General features: G+C 53.5%; 1 protein-coding gene across 3 annotated transcripts in view; it reads left to right on the forward strand.

Annotated features, from left to right (window-relative positions):
• The window catches only part of SCARA5 (scavenger receptor class A member 5), a 36943-nt gene extending 11506 nt beyond the window's left edge, over window positions 1-25437 (forward strand). For 2 of the 3 annotated variants that reach the window (XM_030490829.1, XM_030490831.1), the window contains 6 exons: window positions 2476-3150; window positions 8638-8718; window positions 10708-10806; window positions 18382-18429; window positions 23324-23518; window positions 25170-25437. In XM_030490829.1, coding sequence (XP_030346689.1) covers window positions 2476-3150; window positions 8638-8718; window positions 10708-10806; window positions 18382-18429; window positions 23324-23518; window positions 25170-25306 — 1235 coding nt within the window. In that variant the 3' untranslated portion in view covers window positions 25307-25437. The remainder of the gene's footprint in view (window positions 1-2475; window positions 3151-8637; window positions 8719-10707; window positions 10807-18381; window positions 18430-23323; window positions 23519-25169) is intronic. The other variant, XM_030490830.1, reaches the window with a different exon arrangement.
• Window positions 25438-25451: the final 14 nt, after the last annotated feature.

Raw genomic sequence — 25451 nt, forward strand, 5'->3', positions numbered from 1 at the left:
ACACGTGTCTGAGCGTGTGTGTGTTTGCACACAAGCTGTGTGCATGCATTTATGCGTGTGCTCCAGGGTCCTAGCAACTGTAACGCTCCCCAGCTCTTGCTTTCATTCAAAGAAAGAAACCAAAGAGGGCTTTATGGGCTTACAACGCCCGCCTTCCCCTCCTCTAGCTCAGGATTAGTCCATCCTACCAACCCAGCAAGTGGAAAGGGGGAGGCAGAATACTTGGGAGGCAGGAAAGCTGCTGTCATGCATGCACGTGTATGCACAGAGCAGCCCAAAGCTGGCTTCTTGGAAGCTTCTTAGTGTGGTTTTGGCTGTGGGATGCTCTGGAGCAGCCTTGATTGCTTTGGGGTTGGTGGCTGCAGTGTCAGGGCTGGACAGAGGAGATCTGCGGGGATCCTGGCTGGTTATTGGAAGTGATTTATGAGAATGTGAGGAACTCCGCAGGCTTTGCAACTAATTGCAGGTGCAAAGGAGGGGAGCCGGCCCATGCTTCCCAGCCTTCAGCTACCGCAGGAACTGGGCTTGGGTTATTTCTCCTTGTGCTGCCCACACAGGGCTACTTTTCCCCTTGGCATGGAAGCCATGGTTGTCTCTGCACCCTGGCTTTGGAAAGACTTTATGGAGCAGCTTTGGTGACCCACCCCTTCACCAGCTCCATGGTGACTTTTCCCAAGGTCTTTCCTTGCCAGTTGTTCCCTCTCAGGGTGGCCTTTGGCACATCGCCTCGTGGCTTTCCCCATTGTGAACCCCCATGGGCGAAGACAATGCCTGGTGGGTGCCTGGGAATGGGCAATAGATGATGCTGAGATGTTCCCCCTACAGCGATGCAGTTGACAAGCAGAGACCTGCAGAAGGTTCCAAAACAATGTCACCATGCCCCATGAGGAGAGCTCTGAGCTAGCATGCTGCAGCTGAAGCTGGGACAGTCCAGCAATGAGGTTAATTAACAGGGGGCAATGAATGGAGAAAAGATGCCTTCTGTGCCTGGAAGATGCTCAGCTCCATTATGGCACCCACTGGCCTCTCTGGGCACAGTAGGTCCCTGCTCCCCAGAGCACCCACCCAGTGCCACCACTAGCACTAGGTGGCCATGAGCCTGGGGGGGCTGGAGCCCTTTGCGTGTGCACGTCTGCTTTCACCCTCGCCTTGCTCCAGCAGTTTTAATTCAAACCAAATGCCTTCAGTCAGCTTCTCCTCTGTAGAAATGAGGGGTGAGCTGCCAGGCCGGTCCCGCGCCAGCCCGCAGCATCGCTCCAGCCGAAGCCCCACCACAGCTGAAAGAACAATGGGGATTGTTTGTTTTCCTTTAGAAATAAAGGAAAAATCTCATTATTTGCATTGGTTTGGCTTTGAGTTCCACCCCCCCTCCAGGCTGAATTGGAGACCCAGCACTGAGGCAAGGCAGAGGGAGGAGGTGATATTCTCCTGCCTGGATCATTTACCTGGGGTGCACCAAGGTGTACAGCGGGGTGGTGGGGTCTGGGAAGGGGCTTTACTGGTGCTATTGGGCTTGCTGGGCAGGGATTGCTGGAGCAAAGCTAGGAGCAAACTTTCCCTCAGACTTCTAGGTTCACTCTCTGAATCTCATTTTGGGGCTCTGCAAGCTGGTGCAAGGCCAGGAGGGGTTTGGGATGGGTGCATGAGTGACCAGAAGCTCTCTGCCACCAGGGATGCAGAGGCAGAGACAGGCGGTGAAGGATGCTTCTGAGCCGTGGTGGGTTTCCTCCCTTGGGAAGAGCCCTGGCAGCCCTTGGAAGTGGGATGTGGATGCTCCTGAGCGAGGGTGTGTTTCCTCCCTCTGGAAGAGTCCTAGCAGCCCTGGGATGTAGATGCTCCTGAGTGGGGTGGGTTTCCTCCCTTGGGAAGAGCCCTGGCAGCCCCAGGATGCGGCATGTGGTGGTTGGATGCTGACAGCAAACCGCACCCAGTGGAGACCTGCCGAGCCAGCCTCATGGTCCTCATTAGAGAGCAAGGGGCTGAGCTCAGGTCCAAGATCAGCAGCCAGAAGGGAAACCTGATTGTTAAAATTAAACCTCAGTGGGGGGAGAAGCAGCTTTCAAGACCTGTTTTTAGCAAAGGGAAGCGGATGCTGTTAGCAGCCAGTCCTCTGACCAAAGGCAAACACAAGCTGGGTGAAGCCACGAGGCAGAGCTTCATAGCATCACGACCCATCTGGCAAAGCCTGGAGCCACTGCGAAGCCCAGAGCTGCTGGGAGCCTTTGATGTCCTTCCTGAGTAAGGTGCCTCCTTCTTCATCCCTTCAGCAAACAACCTCCTTCCCCAACTGTGGAGAAAACCGTGGGGCCAAAGAGGGGCTGATGGGATGAACCTTTTGGGATTTGAGGTATCAAGCACCAAGGAACAGGGGGACATCCAAGCACTCCTTGGGAGGCGATGGGGTTGCAGCTCTCAGGAGAGTCCCTACCTCCATAGGGTGGTTTCTGATGCCCCGCTCCTCTCCATCCCTTGCAGTCTCCAGACCGCAGACTTCCCCTGAGGACCTGAAGGCACTGATGGGGAACGTCAACCGCCTCAATGAGAGCTTTCGGGACATGCAGCTGAAGCTGCTGCAGCTACCTCTGAAGGGGGATGTGCTGGATCACATCTGGAGGCTCCAGGACCTCTTGCAGAACCACTCAGACTCCTTGTTCCTCATGACGGGGACACTGCAGAAGCTGGAAGGACTTCTCTGGAGCCTGCAGACCCAGGCCAGCCAAACCGACAAGGCAGTGTCCAACCTCTGGGACAGCTTGACCCAGCAGAGCGACGCTGCTCAGCAGGAGATGTACAAGCTCTCTGTGGAAGGCAACAGCAGCCGGCTGCTGCTGCAGCACCACGACCACCTCCTGAGCCACCTAGGCAGCAGGGTGGAGAGCCTGAGTGACCAGCTAACGACCATGAGTGGCGCCGTGGACGCCATAAATAGGACCTTCTCCTACGACGTGAACATCCACCATACCCGCATCAAGGACCTGCAAGTGCTGATCAGCAACGCCACCGAAGATGCGCGGCAGATGCGCCTCATCCACATAGCCATGGAGGAGCAGCTGAAGCACGAGCTGGCCATCCTCAACAACGTGACGGAGGACCTGCGTCTCAAGGACTGGGAGCACTCTGTCGCGCTGAAGAACATCTCTGTGATACGGGGTAAGCTGAGCACCTCTTGTAAGCAGGTTGCTTGCTGGTATGTGAAGATGTTGTGAGGAAGGGGGTGTCCTCCATGCTTTGGGTGGTGGTGGAAATGGTCCCTGTGTCATGGGGGTGACCTGTGGGGATGTCTCAGGTACTCTTTGGTGTAGCAAATCTGCCAGGCACCACCGTTCAGATGTCTGCAGTGTTCAGGTGTCTCCATCACCTTGGACTCTTCAAATGCTCCTCCATCCATGTTAGGAAGAAAGGTCCCAAGGTTCCCTGAAAGATGCTGGGAAAAATCTTTGCTAGGTCCATCCTGACCATGCAGGTGAACAAGACCAAGCACAGCAGAGACAGTGGGTTTTCTGCCCTGCTTCATACTGTAGTGATCAAGCAGAATGCTGCCTACTTTCAGTCATCATCAGTCACATTATTTGCTTTACTGTACCTGCCCTTTACTCCATTTTCCCCCTCCCATCTTCTCCTTTACCATCTTCAGCTCCTCCCAAATCATAGAATCATAAAATCACAGAATGGTTTGGTTTGGAAAGGACCTCAAAGCTCACCCAATTCCAACCCCCTGCCATGGGCAGGGGCACCTTCCACTAGAGCAGGTTGCTCCAAGCCCCATCCAACCTGGCCTTGAACACTGCCAGGGATGGGGGAGTCACAGCTTCTCCGGGCAACCTGTGCCAGGGCCTCAGCACCCTCACAGGGAAGATTTTTCTCCTAATATCTAAATCTACCCTCTTTCAGAGGGGGATCACCCACTTCTCAGCATCCCACTGCACTAGATCTCCTAGGACAGCCCAGCTCCAAGGGGACCAGCTCAGGTGGAGATGCCTGCGCTGGAGAAACCCATGTCTGCTGTTGTGGTCCCCAGTCTGGTGGCCTGATGTGACTGGGGAGCAGCAAGAGGAAGGTCCCTCTGTGCTGCTGCAAGGGAGAGGTGGTTTTTGCTTCAAAGATCTTAGAGGCTGAAATAGGAGCAGAAGCAAAGGGAGCTGCACTCCTTGGGAGCAGCTTGGCTTCATGGAATGATGGGGAAGAGAAAGGGAGTGGAAAAAACTCACACAGGACACATCCATGGCTGTTCAATGACACGACCTGATCAGAGCCCCAAAGAATGATCTGGCCATGGGACAGAGGAAAAAACATGAAGAAACCCCAGTGCGAGCTCTTGGGGGCAGAGCAAGAGGATGGGGGCAGTTGCTGTTGGTTTGCACCTGCAGAGATGCAATGGATTGGTGTTTCCAGCTGAAACACCAGATGGGGAAGGAAGGGGCTGACGCCAAGGCACTTGCTCCCTCTGGCCGTCTGCTGAGCCAAGAGGGGACAGACGTGGTTTGAACCGCAGCAGCTACATCTCCCTATCCAGGCCAACCGTCACCCTTGGGTACCAGCAGCTCACTGGGGTCACTTCCCTGGTCCTTGGAGGGATGTTGACTCCTGATACCTGGTTCAGGGCTGCTGGGACCACGTTGCACTCGCTGCTTTGAGGTTTTTATAGCTGCCCAGCCATCCCTCATGCCCTCTCTTCACCCCATTGCCATGGGGAGGATGTCACCCTCTCTTGGATGAAGCCACTGAGGAAGGGGACTGTCACAGAGCCCGACACGCTTGTGCCATGTTAATCCAATTAACATGAGCAGAAAGCAAAACAAATCCCCTCCCAATGGGCCAGCACCTGATTTATCAGCCACTGTCCTGACACATTCCTGGCATCCCCAGCTTCCCTCTCTTCCCATCCCTCCTCCTTCCCTGCTTTCTGTCACCAGCGATTGGTCATGGATAATTTTAGGAGCCTTGTACCCAGCTGGTTTTACCCTGGCTCCAAATGTTCTTGGATTAATTCAGCATGGTCCCAGCTGGACTTGCACCAGCAGAGCCAGTCCTTGGCGATGCAGGGCTGCCTGCTTGGGGTGCATTTTCCTTCCCCCAAGACCTTGGCTCTGGCTTTTGATGCTGTTTGCTGGTGATGGCAGCTTGGGGAGGTCCCCAGGCTCGTCTCCAGCAGCTGACCATGCCAAGCAGCTTGTGTGTCTCAGAGAGGGCTTGGCCTTGCAGTGCAGAGGGGCTCTGGGTCTTAAATAATGGTGTCAGCAGGAGGGAGGATGCCCAGGATCCACCACCCACCTGGATTTGCTTGTACAGCTCCCTGGGTGGGATGTGCTGGCTTGCAGCATGTCTGGCAGGGCAATTGCAATGGTCCTGTCTGGCCATCAGGTCTGTGCGCGTCATGAAAGTCCTCATCCTGATGGGTTTGGAGGGTTTTCCTCCTCTGCTGATGCAGCCCAGCCCTGCGCAGGCAGGAGGGTGAAGCAGGGGTGCATCTGCGCTGCTGTTTTCTTTCCCGAGTGCAAAGCTCCATCACTGTGGGGTGGGGACCAGCTTGGCACGGTGCCTGCAGTGCTGCTCAGCCTCTCCCAAACACCTCTCCCAGTGCTCCTCCACCCCAGCTGCTCCCTGTGTCCCATCCCACCAGCTCTCCCTGTGTCCCATCCCACCAGCTCTCCCTCTCTGCTCATGGAGCTGCTGGGATGTAGCGAAGAGGTGATGTTCTGGTGGCTGATGGAACACAGCGCTCAACTACTATGAGCCCCAAAGGATGAATGTCAAAACTAGAAGGCAGCAAACAGGATCAAATGATCCGCCCATCTCAAGCCCCGTTTCTAACCCAGGCATTAGGGAAAGGGAATAAGGGACAACATGTCTCTTCCCTGGCCGTGTTCTCCCAGCCTCCATCTCTTACAGAGCAAATGAGAATGTCAGTTTCTCACGGTCATCTCCATGAAACTTAGTTCCCTTCTTAGCCTGCCCATGCCTTTGCCCTCCCCAGTGTCCCATGGGATGGTTTTCTGAGATGGTAGAAGAGGTGAGGATGAGATGAGATGAGATGAGATGGGATGAGATGAGGTGAGGTGGGGTGAGGTTGGGTGAGGTGGGGTGAGGTGAGATGAGAGAAGAAGCGAAGCGAGGAGAAGGGAAGGGAAAGGAGAAGGGAAGGGAAGAGAAGGGAAGGGAAGGGAAGGGAAGGGAAGGGAAGGGAAGAGAAGAGAAGAGAAGAGAAGAGAAGAGAAGAGAAGAGAAGAGAAGAGAAGAGAAGAGAAGAGAAGAGAAGAGAAGAGAAGAGAAGAGAAGAGAAGAGAAGAGAAGAGAAGAGAAGAGAAGAGAAGAGGAGAAGAGATGATGGTGGCAGAGGACTGGGGAAGCTGCACTGTAGCAGCCGATTTTAACAAGGAAGGGCAGCTCCAACCCTGATCCCACTGGGACGTGCCCCATGAAGGCAGCTCCCGTGTCCCTCCCAGGGTTAACAGACCTGAGGTGCGGCCCTGGTGTGGGTTATTTGCCAATGTGCCTGTAAAACCAGAGCAGATGGAAGTTGTCAGAGCTGCCCCTGCACAGGGGACCTCAGCCGAGCTGTGCTGGAGCCGGAGCGGGGGAAGCAAGGCATTTTGTGTGAGCAGTAGCTTTGCTCCAGTGCCATTGGTGTGGAAGCCCTTCCCTTTGGAGAAGATGCTTGGGGCAAAGTGAGGGTGACGAAATGGAGCCCTTTCCTCGGTGGCTCCCACCACAGATGTTTCCAGGGTTGCTTTTAGTTTTGTTCGCACTGGAAAAGCATCTGTTTTGTTTAAGCCAGTGGTTTTCAGCAGCTCAACCTTTACTGTGTTGGGGTGTGGGAGGGAAGGGAAGAACTTGACCTGAACCCAGGATCGCATCTGGGTCATGTAGAGTTTTCACTGCTCATCCTGGGACACCTGGGGATATGCCAGTAGAAAACCCCCTTTTCCTTGACATTCCCACTGCTACTTATCAAAATCACCATCAACTCTATAAAGCCATGGTTCTGTGATGGGGTCTGCTTCTTGTAATGTCCTCTGGGCTAAAATTAATGGTATTGGCATGTTTGAATTCTTTCCTTCTGCACTCTCCATTATTTCTTTCTTTCAGAAGGGGTTGGATGATACAGGGCAGCCTAAATATACCCACATTACTATTATTCCCCATCCCTGGCAGTGTTCAAGGCCAGGCTGGACGGGTCTTGGAGCAACCCGGTCTAGTGGAAGGTGCCCCTGCCCATGGCAGGGGGTTACAACTGGATGAGCTTTAAGGTCCCTTCCAACCCAAACCATCCGGTGATTCTGTGATTTAATGGCTGTTGTGTAATACCCTTCTTTTAATGCTATAGGAGTGAAAACTTTCACCAGCCATCCCAGAACCTTCATACAGTACACCCCTCACCTGGCTCCTGCCCCATATCCCTCTGTGGAGCAGCTCTTGAGTGCTGCTGGACCTTCTCCATCGTGGATCATCGTGTGTCTCCCACCCAGGGCCAGGCAGTGTCTCTGCTGCACATGGTTGTTCTTTTTCCCACCCAAAAATGTCTCCTCATTGTACTCAGCTCTCTGGGGCGTCCATTGTTCTTTGCATCCTTTTGTTTTGCCAGCCAAGAAGAGGAGACGTGCCCCCAGGGTCGAGGGTCCATCCCCGTGTTCCAGGGAATCACCTAGGGAAGAGAAAACCCAGGGCAAGCTAATGCAGCATTTCCCATAGTCCTTTCTCAGACCCTGACCATCTCCACTTGGGACGTTTCCTGAGCTTGCTGCGGTTCATCTGCTCAGGAACCCATTAATTCCTACATAATATTTGCAAATCCTAAATTCTCATCCATTAGGACTCCTAAACATCCTCCCTCTTCCTCTCCTGATCCTTTTGCATTACCACATTGCCTGCAGCCCTGGCTGGTTGCTGACTGGGAGATTATGGCTTTTGGGGTTTCTAGGAAAACAGTCTTAACAGTTTTCAATTATCACCATGGCTTGGTGGAACAAAGACCGAATGACCCCTCCAGGCCTCTCTTTGCCCTATTTTCTATCATCCCAGGAGTCTTTTTTATTTTGTTTTTTTTTATTCTGTTCAAATTCCTTCTTCCAATTGATTTAGCTCATAATTGTTTTCAGCTTTGCGGACTTGGCCCTTTGCAGGCTGAGGAATATAACTCTGTTACTGGGTTGGACTTTCTGCTCACTGATGAGAGTTTACACTGTAAAGCAATCACTGATGGCCAGTTCCTGATGAGATCAGTGATGCAAATCCTCTCCTAAAGGTTCATTTCAGTATTTCCAAAATGCATTTCTTTTTCTTTCTTGTGTTTCTTAACGTTATTTCATTGGAGATATCACAACTTTGGGTTAAAAGGAAATTCCAGGAGACTGAGTCATGCTCAAGGTGGAACCATAGGAATGGCAAGGTGAAGTTGTCTTGCACATGAGGTGGACGGAGTCATGCTTGGCCTTTAAAATCCATAGGTCATGGAAGAAAGGCTGTTGGCAAGCTTCCTCAGTGTCATTCTGCTCGTGTCTAGAGAGACCTGTGTTTATTCAAGGCCTCTGGACACCTGATAGATGATAATGGCTGGTGAAGGGTGGGTGGTGCACACACTCATGCATCTGCTGCATGGTGGTGTGTAGTGGCTGCATTCCAATCCCTGATGTGTTTCAGGGCCACCGGGACCCAAAGGAGACCAAGGCAATGAAGGGATGGAGGGTGAACCTGGTCTTCCCGGCCTGCCTGGGCTGCGAGGTAAGGAACAACACATCCATAACCCTGCAAACCTTCACCCACAGTCCACAGAGTCATAGAATCATAGAACGCTCCAGCCTGAGAGAGAGGGCTCAGCCACTGGCTGCAGCTCTGAGGCTTTTCATAGGACACTTCTTCAATGTCACGAATGCCATTTCCTGCCCCCCTTCTTAATTCGAACCATTGTTTTTGAGATAATTCAATTAAAACAAAACCAGCAGAAGACAGCCCCCAACCCCAGAAACAGGCTTGAGCCTCTTTCTAATTTTAAGCCAAACCTAGAAATACTTAGCATTCGGGAGCTGGGGACGGCACAGAGGTGATGGAGGATCCCCTTTGGTGAGGACTTCCTGTCCCCAAGAGGCTCTTTTCTATTGAGGTGACAGAATCCATCCTGCCTGGGGCATGGACCTCCTTCTCCACCCGAGAGGGCGTCCAGCCCTGGATTTATTTGACTGAAGACATGACCCATGTAGGACTATTGGTGTCAGTGTCAGGCCCAGCACCCCAGCCCTGTGCATCTGAGCTGCTGGTCCTGGCCTGGGCTTAAAACCTCCTATTTTGGCACCCGGCAGGCAGCAGGACCAGCCAAGTTAGGCAGAGACAGCCTGGAAACCGGACCGCTCTCTGCAAGCCCTCCTCAGCGCTGGCTGCTGTGCTCATTTCACCAACAGCTATATTCTTTTGTGTTGACAGATTCATGGCTGTTTTTCTTGGGTGTAACAAGCATCAGAAATACATCGTCTGGCTTCTTTCCTTTTTTTGGTTGTTTTTTTTTGTTTGAGCAGGAAAACAAAACAACCTCTGGAGGGTTCACCTTCGGGAGGAGTTGCTCAAAGTGCCTCTATTTTTAGGTCTTTCTCTGTCTCCCTTCCTCTGGATGTGATCACAGCACCAGCCCTTCGAATATGGGAAGGTCAGGTTCAGGTGCAGCCAGGTGTTGTAAAGCATCCCTGGTACATCCTCTTTTGCACAGCGAATCTACTATCCTGCCTCTGCACCAGTGCCTCTACCCAAACACAAAGGCAGGTCCTTACACACTGAAGCATCCCCCTGGGAGGGAGGAGAGGTGTTGGCTGGATGCAGCAGGGAGACAATTAAGTCCCAGACCGTGTCCACTGGAGCTGGTGCCCAAATTCTGCCTGGCAGCTTTTTCTCCTCTTAAACCAGAGGAAAATATTGACTTAAGTTTGGAAAAGCCCAGTCTAGGAGGGGCAGGAGGCTCAGTGCCAAGGGGATCCAGGGCTCCCTCCACACGGGAAGGGGAGACCAGCAGCACTGTGCCTGGCAGGGGGCTGAACTTGGGTGGTGGAGGAGCTTCTCCCCCAAAGAGCTTTGGATCTGACCCAAACTCATGCTCGGGCTGAGTCTCGGCTGGGTTGGTCTGGTGAGACCACCCCCAGGGCCCACCAGAGCCCATTGCCAACACAGAGATCCCTCCCTCCACCTCCCCTTGCTGGCCTGCATGGCTGGAGGTCACCTCTGGGGCTTGGATGTGACCCCTACAAAGGGAGCCCAAGCTCCCAGACTGAATCCCCCATTTCCCACCTCCTGGGTGCTCAGATAAGAGGTTTTAATACAAACCCTTCTCTGATAAATAGCAAACCCACCTGGTCAATGTGTATGGATGTAAGGGACCTGCAGTCGTGACAAGTACATCATGTCTCCTTGGGGTCTCTGCTTCACCCTAGCTCCTTGCTCTTCCTCATTGGTCTCCAGCTTTGGAGCCCAGTTAACTTAATCTGAGCCTTAAGATGCTCAGAGCTGCATTAACATCAGCCTGTCTCTGGGTTAAACCTGTCCTGTATCCAGGGGAAGGTGCAGAAGGAAACACTCTCAGGTGCCTCCTGATGGTCCCTGACTCCTGGAAAAGTACCACAGACTGACTGGCATGTCTACTGGCAAGCAGGGCTGCTTGTGTATGTGCACATCTGGTTTGTTGGTCTCTGCTGCAACAGGGTCATTTTGCATCTTTGTCCCCCTTTCCAGGGCTGCCAGGGGAGAGAGGACCACCAGGACCACGAGGCTTGAAAGGGGACCAAGGAGACCTTGGCCCTCCAGGTCCAGTGGGGATGCGGGGATTCAAAGGTAAGGACCAGGCTCTGTGCATGCTCCTGGCTGGCTTGTGGGGTCTGGCTGGGCTTGTTGGGCAGCAGGCTGGCTCTGGAGACCATTGGCTTGGAGGGAGAGGGGCAAAACAGTTGGGTCTGTGATTCTCCTGCCATGCAGTAGGGCTTGGCACAGCAGGCAGGCAGTCCTGCCATGCACTGAGCCCTCACCAGAGCCCCGTGAGGACCTGCCAGGCTGCCCTCCCACGCTTGGCTCCAGAATAGCTTTAGGAATAGTCTTGTGTTTGTTTTCTGGTGACCTTTTATGGCTCGCTGTGGTTTTGCAGCATCTTACCACACCCTGGCTGAGACCTGTGGGTGTAGGAAGTGGCCACGCACCTATTTAGCAGGACAGATCTGTCCCACAAGACCTTTTCAAAGACTTTCAATACTGCAACCTAGAACAGGATGGATAAACCCAAAACATGCTCTTTCTGCCTCAAAATGCCTTGTAGGCGGGGGGAGGCAGGAAGAGCTCAGCCCAAGGAAAGGACACCACCTTGGGCAGAGCTGTCCTGCCTGCAGCCTGCCCTGGTTGCCGGTGGCCAACGTGGTGTATTCCCCTCATCTCATGCTTGTGGATCATGTTGATCCACACTGGCCACAAGGACCTGGGGCCATGGCCATCCAGGTCTGGAAAAAGCCCGGAGCCCTGCAGGCAGCACTCCAGGCAGAGAGGGGATGTTGCTGAAGGTCCTGTGCATTATCTTGCAAGCTCTTGGTTCCATACAGTTAGTTCCTTGGGTGAATTGCACATGTGAAAGCTGAAGGAAAAGGTCCAGGCGAGCTGGCCAGAGCTGGTGTCCAGTTTTCCTGTAAGTAAGTCCTTCAAAGTGCTGGTCATTGCCATGATCAGGGGTTGGGGAGGGACCCCTGTGTCATGTCTGGTGGCACATCCTTCATGTGGTATAGCCACAATGGTGGCTATCTCCTGTACTTGCATGCCACCAGAAAGCTGCTTGTAGTTTAGGGGCAGGAGCATATCTCCCATCCCTTCTCCACTTCATGGTGTCTTAAGAGAAAGACCTTTCCTAGGGACATGACATCCCACTGCCAGTGCCTTCTGGTGCATCCCCAGAAAGCTCTAGGTCCAGGTAGAAAGGAGAGGCAGGACATGAGATGCTCCCAGTGGCCTCCTTCTGTAGTGAGGGAGCAGAATGAAGCTCTCAGAGCTGAAGCCTCCTGCAGGATTGGCACTGATCTGGTCCTCTTTCCCTTGAGACATCACTGCTGTGATCACTCACTCTACTGACACAATGGCTCTGTTCATCCCACTGCCCTCTCAGTTACCCCAGTGTGGGCACAAGCCCCCCTTCTGGAGCCTGTTAGCTGCTGGAGATGGCTCTGCAGGCATGTGGCTGGTTAGATGATATTTATGCAGTGCCGGGTAGTCTTGAAGAACACCATTTGGTGCTATTTCTGTTGCCCCATCCCATCTAACTGGAAGTGCAGGGTTTCTGGGACGGATGTGGCTGGGACAAGCCTCCATCCTCCCACCAAGGAAGAGGCTGCCAGTGAGGACAGAGCCCTGCGTGCTGCAAGAATAAAGAAACCAGGATTTAGTGCTTGTTTTCCAGCACTATCTCTTGTGCGTTTAGAGGTAACTCTGGCCTGCAGGATTGCAATATGGTGTCGTAGGGGTGCAGGACTTTATCCGAGCTGCGGGGTGAAAATGCCTGCTCTGATGCTTCGGGAGCTCAAACTAACCCCTGGATACATCCCTGGCAGAAGCCTTGCAAAGGCAAAAGTGTTGCGGGGACCGCTGCTAACGCAAGGAAGACATCGGTGCTGAGATGTTCCTGGCAGCACATCAAAGGTCGAAGTCTGCCAGCCAAAACCACAACGTGCTTCAGGACAGCGGTTTCCTTCCCCTCCCCGGAGCAGAGGAAAGTGGGCTTTTCTCACCAGCAGCGCCAAGCACTCATTAGACAAGCAAATTATCCCAAGGAGCCCGGGCCAGTTGAATTGGGCTTCAGTGGAGGACCAAGCCCTGATGCCAGATTTGTTCTGCAAATTGCGTCCTTGGGGGATGTGTACCTTCCGGAGGGAGGAGCTTATTGAGCTCCTGTATCCTGTTTCCCCCCCTAAGAGAGATGTTAATAGCTGCTGTGCTGGATCACTGCTGAGATGTGTTAACAGACCCCACGGTGGCATCACAGCCTCAGCAAGGAGCTCTCTGGAGACACAGCTCTGAGGATGAAGCCTTTCTCCAGTGCTTACCAGCCCAGGGGGTGGTGGAGACCACCCCCAGCACGGCCCCTGCCTTCAGGGGAGAGCCGTGGCTATGCCACAGTAGTAGAGCATCAAACCCCACAAGCTTGGTGACCGTTCCCCAGTGTGTGCAGCTCAGGTGTCCTCAACATAAAAAGAACATGGAGCTGTTGGAGCAAGTCCAGAGGAGGGCCACGAGGATGATAAGAGGGCTGGAGCACCTCCTGTATGACGACAGGATGAGAAAGTTGGGGCTGTTCAGCCTGGAGAAGAGAAGGCTGCGTGGAGACCTCATAGCAGCCTTCCAGTATCTGAAGGGGGCCTACAGGGATGCCAGAGAGGGTGTCTTCATCAAGGGCTGTAGCAAAAGGAAAGAGGTAATGGGTACAAACTAAAACAGGGGAGGTTCAGGTTAGATATAAGGAAGAAGTTCTTCCCTGTGAGGGTGGTGAGGCCCTGGCACAGGTTGCACAGAGAAGCTGTGGCTGCCCCACCCCTGGCAGTGTTCAAGGCCAGGCTGGACAGAGCGTTGGGCAACCTGCTCTAATGCCAGGTGTCCCTGCCCATGGCAGAGGGTTGGAACTGGATGATCTTAAGGTCCTTTCCAACCCAAGCTATTCTATGATTCTATCATCTCAAGCCCCTTTGTCCAAGGAAATGAAGCACTTCTGCTCTTGGTTCTGGGAGTCAGTGGGTCAGACAGCATGCCAAATGGTTGGCAGATCTTTGCCATGCAGTGCATTGCTTCTAGCTAACACCCTTTTACCAGCATAGAGTAATCCTTGTATCTGAGGAGGACTCTTGGCTTCAAGAAAGCTAAGCTGTCTCCAGGGTCCACCAGCCATAGCTTTGATGCACCCACTTCATTGTGCATTTCTTGGAAGCCTTCTTGGTTTGGGGATGACTGCACTGTGGCAAAGCCATCAGGCGTTCCTCCTGGGAGTGTGGACCAACTCCAGTTCCCACCAGAGCCCATCACCAGCACAGGGTCCCTCCCTCCACCTCCCCTTGCTGGCCCGCATGGCTGGAGGTGACCACCAGGTCTTGGATGTGTCCCCTATGAATGGACCCCCTCATCCCACCTCCCAGAGGTCAGGGGTGCTCAGATAAGGGGGTTTCATCCAACCCTCTCTCCAATAAATATCAAACCACGCTGGCAGCAAGCGCTGAATTTATACAGTTTATGGGATTCTCTAAAATTTATAGGAAACAGACACAGCCAGGCAACAGTCCAAACCCAGGATTCAAGTAAAGGCCTGTTTTTCTGCAGCACTAGTCTTACACTTCTATAATGACTTTCTTCAGAGCACAGGAGAGCTATTGCTTCCCCAGGAAACGCAGCCTATCCTGGGGCATGGGGCATCTGGGGTGGATGAGCTTCCTCACCAAAAACTCTGGGTCGAGTGACAGCTTTTCCTCTCCAAGCAGAGTCCCAAGTATTTTCCCTGGTTGTTTGTATTTTCCTGTCCTTGATGCATTTTCTCTCGAAACTACCCCAGTGGAGTATTATTTTCCTCATTTCCAAATGGGGAAAATTATTATGGAAAGTGAATCGACATCAGTCTTCTTCACTCTTCCATGGAGAACATCATGCAGGGAACACACTGAGGAGGAAACAGCAGTAAATGAGCCAAGGTAGGGATTGCTAATTTATAGATAAATTCAGGGCAATAAGAAAAGTCCCCATCCTAAACACCATGTGCAGGCAAGGAGGAGGATTTGGGCATGTTGCTGAAGGCAGAACATGTTCCTGCCTGTGAAGATGGGGGTTTGGCAGCTTCTCCTGGGTCTTGCTCCAAGACTGTGGTGCTCCACCTGACCCTGCAGACCCAGCAGCTCATTCCACCCTCCTCCAGTGATGTCCTCATCTGCGAGCTTTACAGGTTTTGTGCCCTGCCTCTCTCAGCAGCACTGATTTTTGGAGGTAGGGATGCTCTCCAGCCCAGATGCCCTGGGGAGTAAGCTGTGCCACTGAAGGGGATGTCCTCTCTGCTGCTCAGAGAGCTTCAGTGGAGAAAAGAGAGATAGGAAGAAAGGAAAAAGAGAAAAGAAGGAGAAAAGACTTCCAGGAGAGTGAGGAAATAAAGAGGCTTGGAGGGCTGCATGGGAAAACTACACTGCTCTGCTGAGACCCCCCCTGCAGTCCTGTGTCCAGCACTGAGGCCCTCAACATAAGAAGGACGCGGAGCTGTTGAAGCGAGGCCAGAGGACGCCATGAAGATGCTCTGAGGGCTGGAGCAGCTCTGCTATGGAGACAGGCTGAGAGAGCTGGGCTTGTTCAGCCTGGAGAAGAGAAGGCTCCAGGGAGACCTTAGAGCAGCTTCCAGTGCCTAAAGGGGCTGACAAGAAAGCTGGAGAGGGGCTTTTGACAAAGGCCTGTAGGGACAGGACAAGGGGAATGGCTTTAACCTGACAGAGGGGAGATTGAGATGAGATCTTAGGAAGAAGTTGTTCCCTGTGAGGGTGCTGAGGCCCTGGCACAGGTTGCCCAGAGAAGCTGTGGCTGCCCCATCCCTGGCAGTGTTCAAGGCCAGGTTGGACGGGGCTTGGAGCAACCTGCTCTAGCGGAAGGTGTCCCTGCCTGCGGCTGGGGATGGGAACTGGATGAGCTTTAAGGTCCCTTCCAACACAAACCATTCTGTGATTCCATGAAAAGCCAAGGTAAATGGGGAAGGATAAGGCACAGGGGATGAGATGCATTTGGAAGCACCTTTGTGAATCTATTGTCATCTCTTTTAAAGATATCTACTCCTGCCAGATGTATATGAAACTAAAAAAAAAAAAAAAAAAACCCACCAAAAAAACCCCTTCAGCTTAATCCCAGTGGCAGAGCACAGGTTGGGGATGGGGAGGGGAAGCACCAACCCATCCCAAAGCAGCATCCACTGATATGCCTTTCCCAGTGACATTTGGGATGGGTCCAGCTGCCCAGCAGAGAGCATGGTGGCACTGCCTCAGAACACAAGTGGTCTCAGAATTGCATATGGGGCTGCTCTCACAGTCCCCTCCAGCAGCTCCCATTGCACTGGCTCCTCCTTCTCCATCCATAATCCAATTCTGCTGCTCAAGGGCCCTTGGAACTATTTTTAACAGCTCAGCATCCCTAAACTGAGCCCATCAACTGCTTTTTGGAGACCTGGGTGCACTTCGTTGACCAATGAGACCTGCATCAGGGCTTGCAGGTGAGCAAGACGGCCTTGAAGATATGCTGCTGGGCATCTCGCTCTGCCTGCGCCAGGAGCCCCTGGTTTCCCCCATGGCATTCCTGGTTGCTGGAGAGGTCTCTGCACTGGTTCTGCTGCCTTCCGCCCACTGTGTCTCTTCATTGAATCACAGAGTGGTTTGGGTTGAAAGGGACCTTAAAGACTGTCTAATCCAATCCTCTGCCATGAGCAGAGACACCTTCCACTAGAGCAGGTTGCTCAAAGCCCCATCCAACCCAACCTTTAATGTTTCCAGGGATGGAGCATCCCCCACTGTTCTGGGCAGCCTGTTCCTCTTGCAGCAGTGCAGTACAGTTTCAATTTGTGATTTGTGCCAATTTTTTGGGTCTTGGTCCTTTTCTTAAAGATCTCTAAGCATTTCTGGTGGTTGAGGTCTCCCATCGTTAGAGTATTTCTTTTCCTTGCAGCATCTCTGACTTGTTGCTGTCACCTCCCCAAGATAAGCAACGATACAGCAGTTGAGTTATTCACTCCAGGACTCTCAGCCCACAGCGTTTCTACCTGGTGCCTGTCCCTCAAGCTCCACCTTTCCACCTTCACTTCTCTCCATCATTCCTATAGGACGCAGCCTGGACCCTGCAGGGAAAGCACTTCTTCTCTGGAAAAGCCAGATTTTGGAGGACAAATGCATAATAACTGCTGCTTTCCAGCCCCTTTTTTCTCGAGGCCGGGGAAGGAAGGTGGTGGAGAGCATGGGCTGCTCCCATCACGTGCTGGCGAGCAGCATCTCTGGCCGCTGTCCCGCTGCTCGGGGGGCTGCTGTCATCTGGTTCCCATCAGCGGGGCAGACTGCAGGCAGCTTTCCTCCATCCGACACAGCTGCGGCTGCCCAGGGGAGCAATCTTGCTTTCCCAGAGCCTCCAAGTTAAAGGGCAAGAATTTCCTGCATGCCTTTTTTTTTTCTTCTTGATATTTTATTTTATAAGAAATTTCTGAGCGTGTCTGTGTGTGTTGTTTGTTGTTCTTACACAGAGACAAAAGGAAATGATATGTTGAAGCGGGGCCGTGCTGCAGGGCTGGGGCTCACCCGGAGCATCGCTGCCCCGGGGCAGCCTGGAGCCTTCCCTGCTCCCTCTGCAGCCCCAGGGCAACGCCAGGACCAGCAAAGCCAAACACACAGCCCCACTCAGGGCAGTGTTTTCAGTGGTGCACACCATGGGATAACACAGCTGCTGCCTGACAGGAGCAAAGCTGGAGCATGGAGAAGGTTTAAGGGAGGTGGTGGGATGCAGGCAGAGGCAGCCCATGCTCGGAAAGCCAAGCCATGACACAGATAATTACTGAGCTCATTATTTTCATATGAAAATAGGCGTGTTGTTGAAGGCAGCCTGTTTATCCAGCTGGTCTGAACCCTCCAGCATCACTGCTTCTTGATGGATACAGGGTTTGGGTTCAGTAAATCTGCTCTTGAGGAGGTACCAGCTGAGTGCAGGAAGGGTTGATGCTCCACTGAGGCTGTGGGAAGCCATGTCCTTTTCACTAAGCCCTGCAAAATGAAGCTTTTTTAGCCCCAGATAGGGATTTTCAGCCCCGAAATGCAGTGTTTGCTTTCCTCTAGTGCTGCTCTGTTGCTGCTCTGCAGCCAGGGCTTGGCTGTTTGGGTGAAGAGGTAGCAGAGCTGGTGGGATGGGACTACCAGCCCTCCGTCCTTCTGCAGGACATGCACCCCAAGAGAATTTGGGGGGGTCCCCATCCTCGCATCCTTCCTCTGTGCATGGAACAGGGAGAGGGTGTATTGCACCGCCCCAAAACCAAACTGAGGGGGTACCCAGGGCATGTCTCCCCCACAGATACAAAGAGCCACATTGGACATGAATTACGAAGACACAGAGCCCACAAGGGATGAAGCCTGCATGAAGGCATGTTTTCCCAGGGCTGAGCCGGTTTTCCTTTAAAAAGAAACATCCCAGGAGAAGCCAGGGCAGTGGGAAGGTGGGTCCCATTGCCATGCAGCACATCTGAGGGGTCAGGAGATGGGATGACTTGTCATTTTGCTGCTTTGTGTCTCAATTTCCCCAAACTATATCTTGGAGGATAAAGTCCTCCAAGAGCTACAGCAGGATATCCACTTAAAATCTGATTCTAGCAAGATTTATGCCCTATGCTCTTTCTTTTCCCAGGTGACCGAGGCCCAAAGGGAGAAAAGGGGGACCGAGGCAGCAGCACAGGTAAGCTCTTGTTTGTGGCCATCTCCCCAGTGCTCCAGACATGGTTTTGAGGGTGTTTGAGGGATTAGGAGCCTCAAACTCCTAAGGGGTTTGAGGGGGAGATACCTGTTGCAAAGCAGGCAGGAAAGCAGCGGTCACTGCCAGGATGAAGCTGCCAGGATGAAGCTGCTGAGCCCTGTTCTTGGGTTTTCCTGCCTTGGCAAAGAGGAACCAGAGCCAGCAGGAGGTGGGAGGGATGTCGGCAGTGAGGATGCTCAAGGAAGGTGGCTGTGATGTTAAGGCAGGAGCGAAGCACCTTGCCTTGCAATGGGCATGCTGAGACCCTGGCCAGGCTGATGGGGCTGGATAGAGGATGCCAAAGCTGGCTGGGAGTTTTCACTCCCAGGGACAAACAGGATCAAGGTCAGGGCTGAGCTCGCCCACCCATGCAGGCAAAGAGCATCCTCACTATCCTAGGGAGCGCCCAGAGCTGGCAGCAGAGGAGCAAAGGTCTGGAAGGACATATCTCTTCCACTCACTGCCCCATGGCAGGATTGGCCCCAGGAAGTGTTTTTCCAGGGCTTCAATATGGAAACACCTGTTTGGATGGAGGTACCTGGGCCACGCTGTGCTGCCATCCACAGCCATGCTATTGCTTTGGGATTTCCTCTGGGGCAAAGACCAGCACGTTCCCACCAATCCCCAGTGTTGGTCTCCTGTGTTGGCAAGCCAAGAAATGCCTGGGAATGAGCCAGGGGCTGGATCCTGCCCATCCTCTGCTGTGCTGCGGCTATGCTGTGCAGGGAGCTCATTCCTGATAGCCCTGGGGTTGCTGGTGGTTTCCTCCAAGCTTTGGACATCCCTCCTTGGGTACATCCCTCCTGCCACCCCAGGGACACCACTCCCACATCAGGCACCCATGCAGGGCCTCTAGGTCCCTGCCACCAGCCACAACATCTCCCAGATGGTGCCAAGCAGAACAAGGATGTGGCAGCGTTAGAATAGGAGCAGCAGCAGAGGCAGCTGGGAGCAGGGAGCACAAAAGTGGGATGTGCCAGCACCCCAGCAAGGCCCAAGGACCCTGGACCCATCCGGCCACTATTTGGTGGGCAAGTGCAGCTGGTTCCCATTTGCAAAGTACAGATGATGGGTTATATCACTGTTTGATTTCCTGGGATAGTCATAACCCACATCTACCCCTTGGGAATTTGATGTTTGCATCCATATTCCCAAACCAAAGGGAGCGGAGCAGGGCAGGGGCAGTGGGAGAGGGCGGTGGAGGGCCCAGGGAATCAGGGGCAGATGGTCTCCATTACCAGGGAGGAGATGATATCTCAGCCCAGCTGCAGAGAATCAGGCCCTTGTTTTCTCGGCCACTGGGAGTTATTTCTCCTCTTCAGCTCTTCCTTTCTTGTTTTGCTGGTTTTGGAGGCTGGGCAGGGAGGAGGTCGAGGGGTTTGGAAGTGAGTGCTGCAGCAAAACAAATGCACACTCACAAGATGATGCTGCTGGGGATTGTTGGAGAGAGAAGGGGCCAGGGAGTTGCTCTGACATGGACAGGGCCAGGCCACTTCACAGGCAGGGGGCTGCTGCAGGATGAGGTGCTCACATCCTGCTCTGGAGCTGCAGGTTTGGAGGGCCTGATCCTGGGCAACCTTCTGCAGCACAGCAAGATGGACAACCCATTCTGGTCCCCGTGCATCTCCCAAGGGCTCTTCCAGCTTGCTGGAGCCAGGACCCAAGCACACCCCTGAACTGCAGCTTTTGCAGGGTTCCCCAAGCTCATGAGCATCAAAACAGCCCTGGGCTGGGATGTCATGGGCAACTGGCACTGGTTTGGGAGGAGACTTCTGGAGTTTATTAGCTTTTATTAGCCCTCTAAGCAATGCTTGTTGTAGGCTAAGTGGAAGGGTTGTGGCCAGGACTCGTGGCTGAGCTCTGTGGCTTTATTAGCAGCCCTCACCCTGTTGATTAATGGGAACATCCCAGTCGTGCCTGGATCCGTGCCCTGATAGCACATCTCCTCCCCTCCTCGGGGAAGCAGGCGGTGTCCTCCAGCACGCACAGGCTCTGATGAGCATCCAGCAAAGAGCTGGGGTGAGGACAGGCTTGCAGGGGGAGGAATGAAGACTTGGGGATAACCAACTGGCTTGGGTTGGAGATACGGAGCTGGACAGGATGAGCAACCAGCTGATGTTGGATACAGGGAGCTGGTCCTGGACCATCAGTCACCTGCCTGTTCTCCAGGGAATGTGGGCAGCTCTGGAGGCAGAGCTGGATAGTTTAACAGAGCCTATTATGCCTGCTAGGCATAATAGGGCCTCCATGCCCTATTCAGCTATTGTTTTCCATAGCCATCCAAGACATGCAGTGACAGCACTCAGGGAAGGATCCCCTGCTCTGGGATGCTCCAGGGGTCAAAGAGGGACAACGGTCCCAAAGCCACAGCATTCCCTGGGGCAGGGAGAGCAGGAAGGCATGGGGGACCTCCCGTATGCCACAATGCCGGTGGCTGGGGTCACCGAACACGTGGAGCCAGGAGGGTGACACTGCCACGGGTCACCACATTGAACTGAGTGGTGGAGGAGAAGTGCTGAGCCCTGGGTCTCTCTGGCCAGGACCTTGGATTTCCCTGGCTGCATCCTGCCCTCCGCTTGCTCACCCAGAGCAGGGAGGTTGGGCTGGCTCCTTAGCAGGAGACACTGGTGTTGGACCCGGCACAAGCTTGGTTTGGCAGGAGCAGCTCCCCTGGCAGCGTCCAGAGCTCTGGTGCACATGTTCAACTCAGAAGAGTCACTTCATCCAGCCCTCAGATGACACCACCCCTGGGGTCAGCCAAGGCAGCTGCCTCAGCGAAGCTCCTCGATGGCTGGGAGGAGACATCCCATCCCAGATAGCAGGGTCTGGTTGAAGGACACGGCCGGCAGCATCCCAAACAAGCCCCTCTGCTGAGATGTGATGTCTATGGCAGGGCTGTGGGTGATATCAGTGAGATGGTTCAGGAACAGCACGAGATGTTTCCTGGCTCCTTGGTGAACCCAATGTTCTGCCCAGATCCAGCAAAACATGCTCAGGGTTTCCAGATCCATTCTTGAACCTGACCCTGAGCAGGTCCTGGAAATGGGAGATCAGCCAGTGCCGAAGCCAAGCAAGGACTGTACTTTCTGGAGGTCATCTGAAGAGGTGGCCTTGATCCCACTGGGAGCAAGCCAGGGAAAACCCAGAGCCTGAAACATTAAGAAACCCACAACTTTCACACAGGTCCCAGCCAGCTGGCAGTGCCAAGCCCCATTGCATCTCTGTGCAGCAGGTCCCGAACGCTGCCCTGGTCTCTTAATGTCCCGTTAACCCTGCACCTCCCAGCCCTGAGAGCCTGGGACTCTGTTTAACCCACCTTGGCCAACCCCATGGACACAAGCTTGGTTGGCCAAGGTGCCTGAAGAGACCTCAGCCAAGCATGACTGCCTGCAGCATCCCACCACCGTGGAGTTATAGCAGATGTTGGATCAATGTCAGATTTTACCCAGTTCTTTGCAGCTCCCCCTGCAATGGTCATCTCCCAGTGAGGTGGAGACCTTTTGGGTTCATCGCTTGAGAACCTGTCATGGTCCATGTGCTCGCAAAATCACATATGAGAAGGTTTTGATGCCTCTTACATTGCTGGGACTTTGGTGGTAGCTGTGGTTGTGGTGGGTTTGGTGGCATTGAAGCCCCTGACACCCTCTCCATGGGGATGAGCATGGGATGTAGAGGACGATCATGAAGGAGGAGACCTCAGTCTGCCTGGAAATGCCTCATGCAGCAATCCAAACCCTATTTATCTTCGCATTTGAGAAGTAATGTCATCGAGCATTTCCAGTGGGAATGTGTGTTTTGATCAGTGAAAAGAAAACCAAACCCAAGCCCTGGCTTTGAGAAAATGCCTTGAAATATAAATCCGTGAGCATCTGCAGAACAACCTTGTTCGGGGGAGCCCAGCTCCACCCTCAGCTGCTGCCCCAGCCCTTGGTGAGTCACAGAGCGAGCCCAGCTGCCTGACAGCAATTTTCTCCATTCAACCCCTTTCTCATCCCAAATAATGGGATTTGTGGCATGTTCCTTTGCTGGGTTTCCTTGGCTGGGGGTGAAGGAAGAGCCGAATTGGTTTGGGTTTGGTGCTGAGCTCCTCAGTCATTCCCCTGTCAGATAAACCACTTCCCCATGTTTCTCCCTGGCTGAAGGATGAAGGGATGCTGGTCTTGCCTAACAGGAGGGTGGTGATGGGGGGAGGAAGGCTGAGCAGCCACAGAAAGGCAACTGGGAGCAGAGGGAGCAATGCTGTGGTGGGAGGAGGACAAGCCATGTCCCCCCACCCCAGTTCAGCATGTAGACTGATGCGAGCATCCCCTCACCATTCCCTCAAACATGAAGCCAGGGTCCTCCCGAGCAGCGTGGACTTGGTCCAGGGTTCTGCCTCCAGGCTGGAAGAGCTTCCTCATCACCTGCCATCCCCTTTCATGGTCCCTTTTGGAAACTCTTTGTGCCCCGGATTTGCTGGCATCTCCCTCCTCCCATTGGTTGCTCAGATGTCTCTTCTCATCACAAGCCTGACCTGCCTCCATGTGGTCTCACCTTGATGGCTTCAGGATTGATCCTTGCTCGGTGCCTGCCCTCCCTGCAGCACCTTAAGGCTGCAAACAGGTTTCCCACCTTGGCATGACCATCGCAAGGCTCATCCCCCTCCAACAAAACCCTGGGTTTGATGGGACCCCTTCAGCACCATGCCCAACAGTGGTGGTGTGCCCCCAGGTGTCCTGGAGGTGCATTCCCCAATGCTTTCTGCAGCTGAATGCACCACGGAGAGGGCACAGAGGTGGTTCCAAAGTGGATGAGATGCCGCCATGCCCCTTCTGACCTCCCTTTCTGTCTCCACTAGCAGCTGCTGAGGAGGGGATGATCCGGCTGGTGAATGGCTCTGGCTCCCATGAGGGACGGGTGGAAGTCTTCTACGACCGGCGCTGGGGCACAGTGTGCGACGACGGCTGGGACAAGAAGGATGGGGACGTGGTGTGCCGGATGCTGGGCTTCCGAGGCGCCGAGGAGGTGTACCGCATGGCCCGGTTCGGCCAAGGTAAGACCCACCTCTCCCCACTTCATCCAGCAGAGATACTGGGGGCAGGGCATAAATAAACCAGATACCTTCCTAAAATGACCCTAAGGCATCTAGCATGTCCTCTACAAGCAGGACATGGGCTGTGGTGGCCCAAGAAGCTTCAGTCTGGTTTATTCAGTACTGGGTATCTGCAGACATTGCGGTGTTGGCTTGTGGGACTGCATGCAAGGACATTGCCCAAAGAAGTGGTAAATGCTCCATCCCTGGCAGTGTTCAAGGCCAGGTTGGACAGTCATGGGTGGCATGGTCTAGTGCGAGGTGTCCCAGCCCACGGCAGGTGGTTGGAACTAGATGATCCTTCCACATAGGCCTTTTAACTCCTTGAGTTGCCTTCTTTCCAAGTGCTCGGGGGTGCCAAGGAGATGATGGACCCCAAAAGCAGGTAGCCACCATGGCCATCAGCTAACCATGACCATGCTGGTTGATCAGACCTGCTCTGTGAGTGCAGCTGGGCTCCTCCAAGAGTTGGTGTCCTTCACACCAGCCTTGGGAGACCCCAGAGCTTGTTTCACCATGGCCTGCACATGTGCTTCACCACCCTCACAGGGAGCAACTTCTTCCTAAGATCTCATCTCAATCTCCCCTCTGTCAGGTTAAAGCCATTCCCCCTTGTCCTGTCCCTACACGCCCTTGTCAAAAGCCCCTCTCCAGCTTTCTTGTGGGCCCCTGTAGGCACTGGAAGCTGCTGTAAGGTCTCTGTGGAGCCTTCTCTTCTCCAGGCTGAACAAGCCCAGCTCTCTCAGCCTGTGTCTGTAGGATTTCTTCCCTATGAGGGTGGTGAGTGCCCCATCCCAGAGGCAGTGACCCCACAGAGCAGTGGCAATGGAGAATTGGGAAGTGTCACAACATTTCATGCTGACCAAGGAGAAAAACTGGAATGCAAAGTGTAAAATTATGAGTCACTATTTATTACTGTATATGGGGTGTCCCAGCTGCATTCAGGCACCCAAAGGTGGTTGTAAATGGGATTCTTCTCCCTTTTGAGTGCTCAGGTACAGCAGGACTGGGATAATTGCCTATACTCATGTCCCTGATTACTAATCACAGGAAAACCTTGCAAAGCAGCTCTATTTTTGCAGCATTTTTGCTGCTTGTCCATTGATCCACACATCCCCAGGGCCGATCTTGCCTGACTTCCTGATCTCAACACCAGACTACGCTGGGAGGGCCTCCATGCAGTGCTGAGTGAGCTATGGGATGCTGCCATCATCTGGGTTGTCCAGGGGCATCTTTTCTTCTCCATGGGCAGCTTGAAGCTTCCAAGAAGCCAAATCCTTATTTCCAGACCTGTTTGTTTTATTCAAGCATAAAAAATCAAAAATCTCCAGTAAAACTCCACTACTCCTGATGTCACCACGTATAATGGAAACTAACATACATTTAATACACGTCACTATAAAGAAGGATCAATACAATAGGTCAGGGAGGGAATTTTCCTAACAGATTAACCTTTTTGTTCAAGAATGGCTTGAATTATGTTTGCTTTAGCCTAATTATTTAGGTGATGAGGTGATGCATGTGGAGGGGGTCCACCAACACGCTGATGCCAATGCTGATGCTGGTGCTGGTGCTGATGCCAATGCTGATGCCGCTGACCGGGTTTTTGCAGGCACGGGGAGGATCTGGATGGACGACGTCTCCTGCAAGGGGACAGAGGACAGCCTTCTGCGCTGCAGCTTCTCCAGCTGGGGCAAGACCAACTGTGGCCACGCCGAGGACGCCGGCGTGAAATGCCTGGCGCCGTGATGTGGGGGACGGATGACACCCCCGGCCTGGCTGCGGGGGTCTGGAGGGGCACAGCCCTCCCCACAACCTCCCCTGCACTCCCTGAAATGGGTTTATTATTAGAGAAATAAATGCCTTTTTATTATTCTCCACCGTGCTGCTGCAG

Source organism: Strigops habroptila, chromosome 6 (assembly GCF_004027225.2).
Source record: "Strigops habroptila isolate Jane chromosome 6, bStrHab1.2.pri, whole genome shotgun sequence".
Taxonomy (NCBI): Eukaryota; Metazoa; Chordata; class Aves; order Psittaciformes; family Psittacidae; genus Strigops; species Strigops habroptila.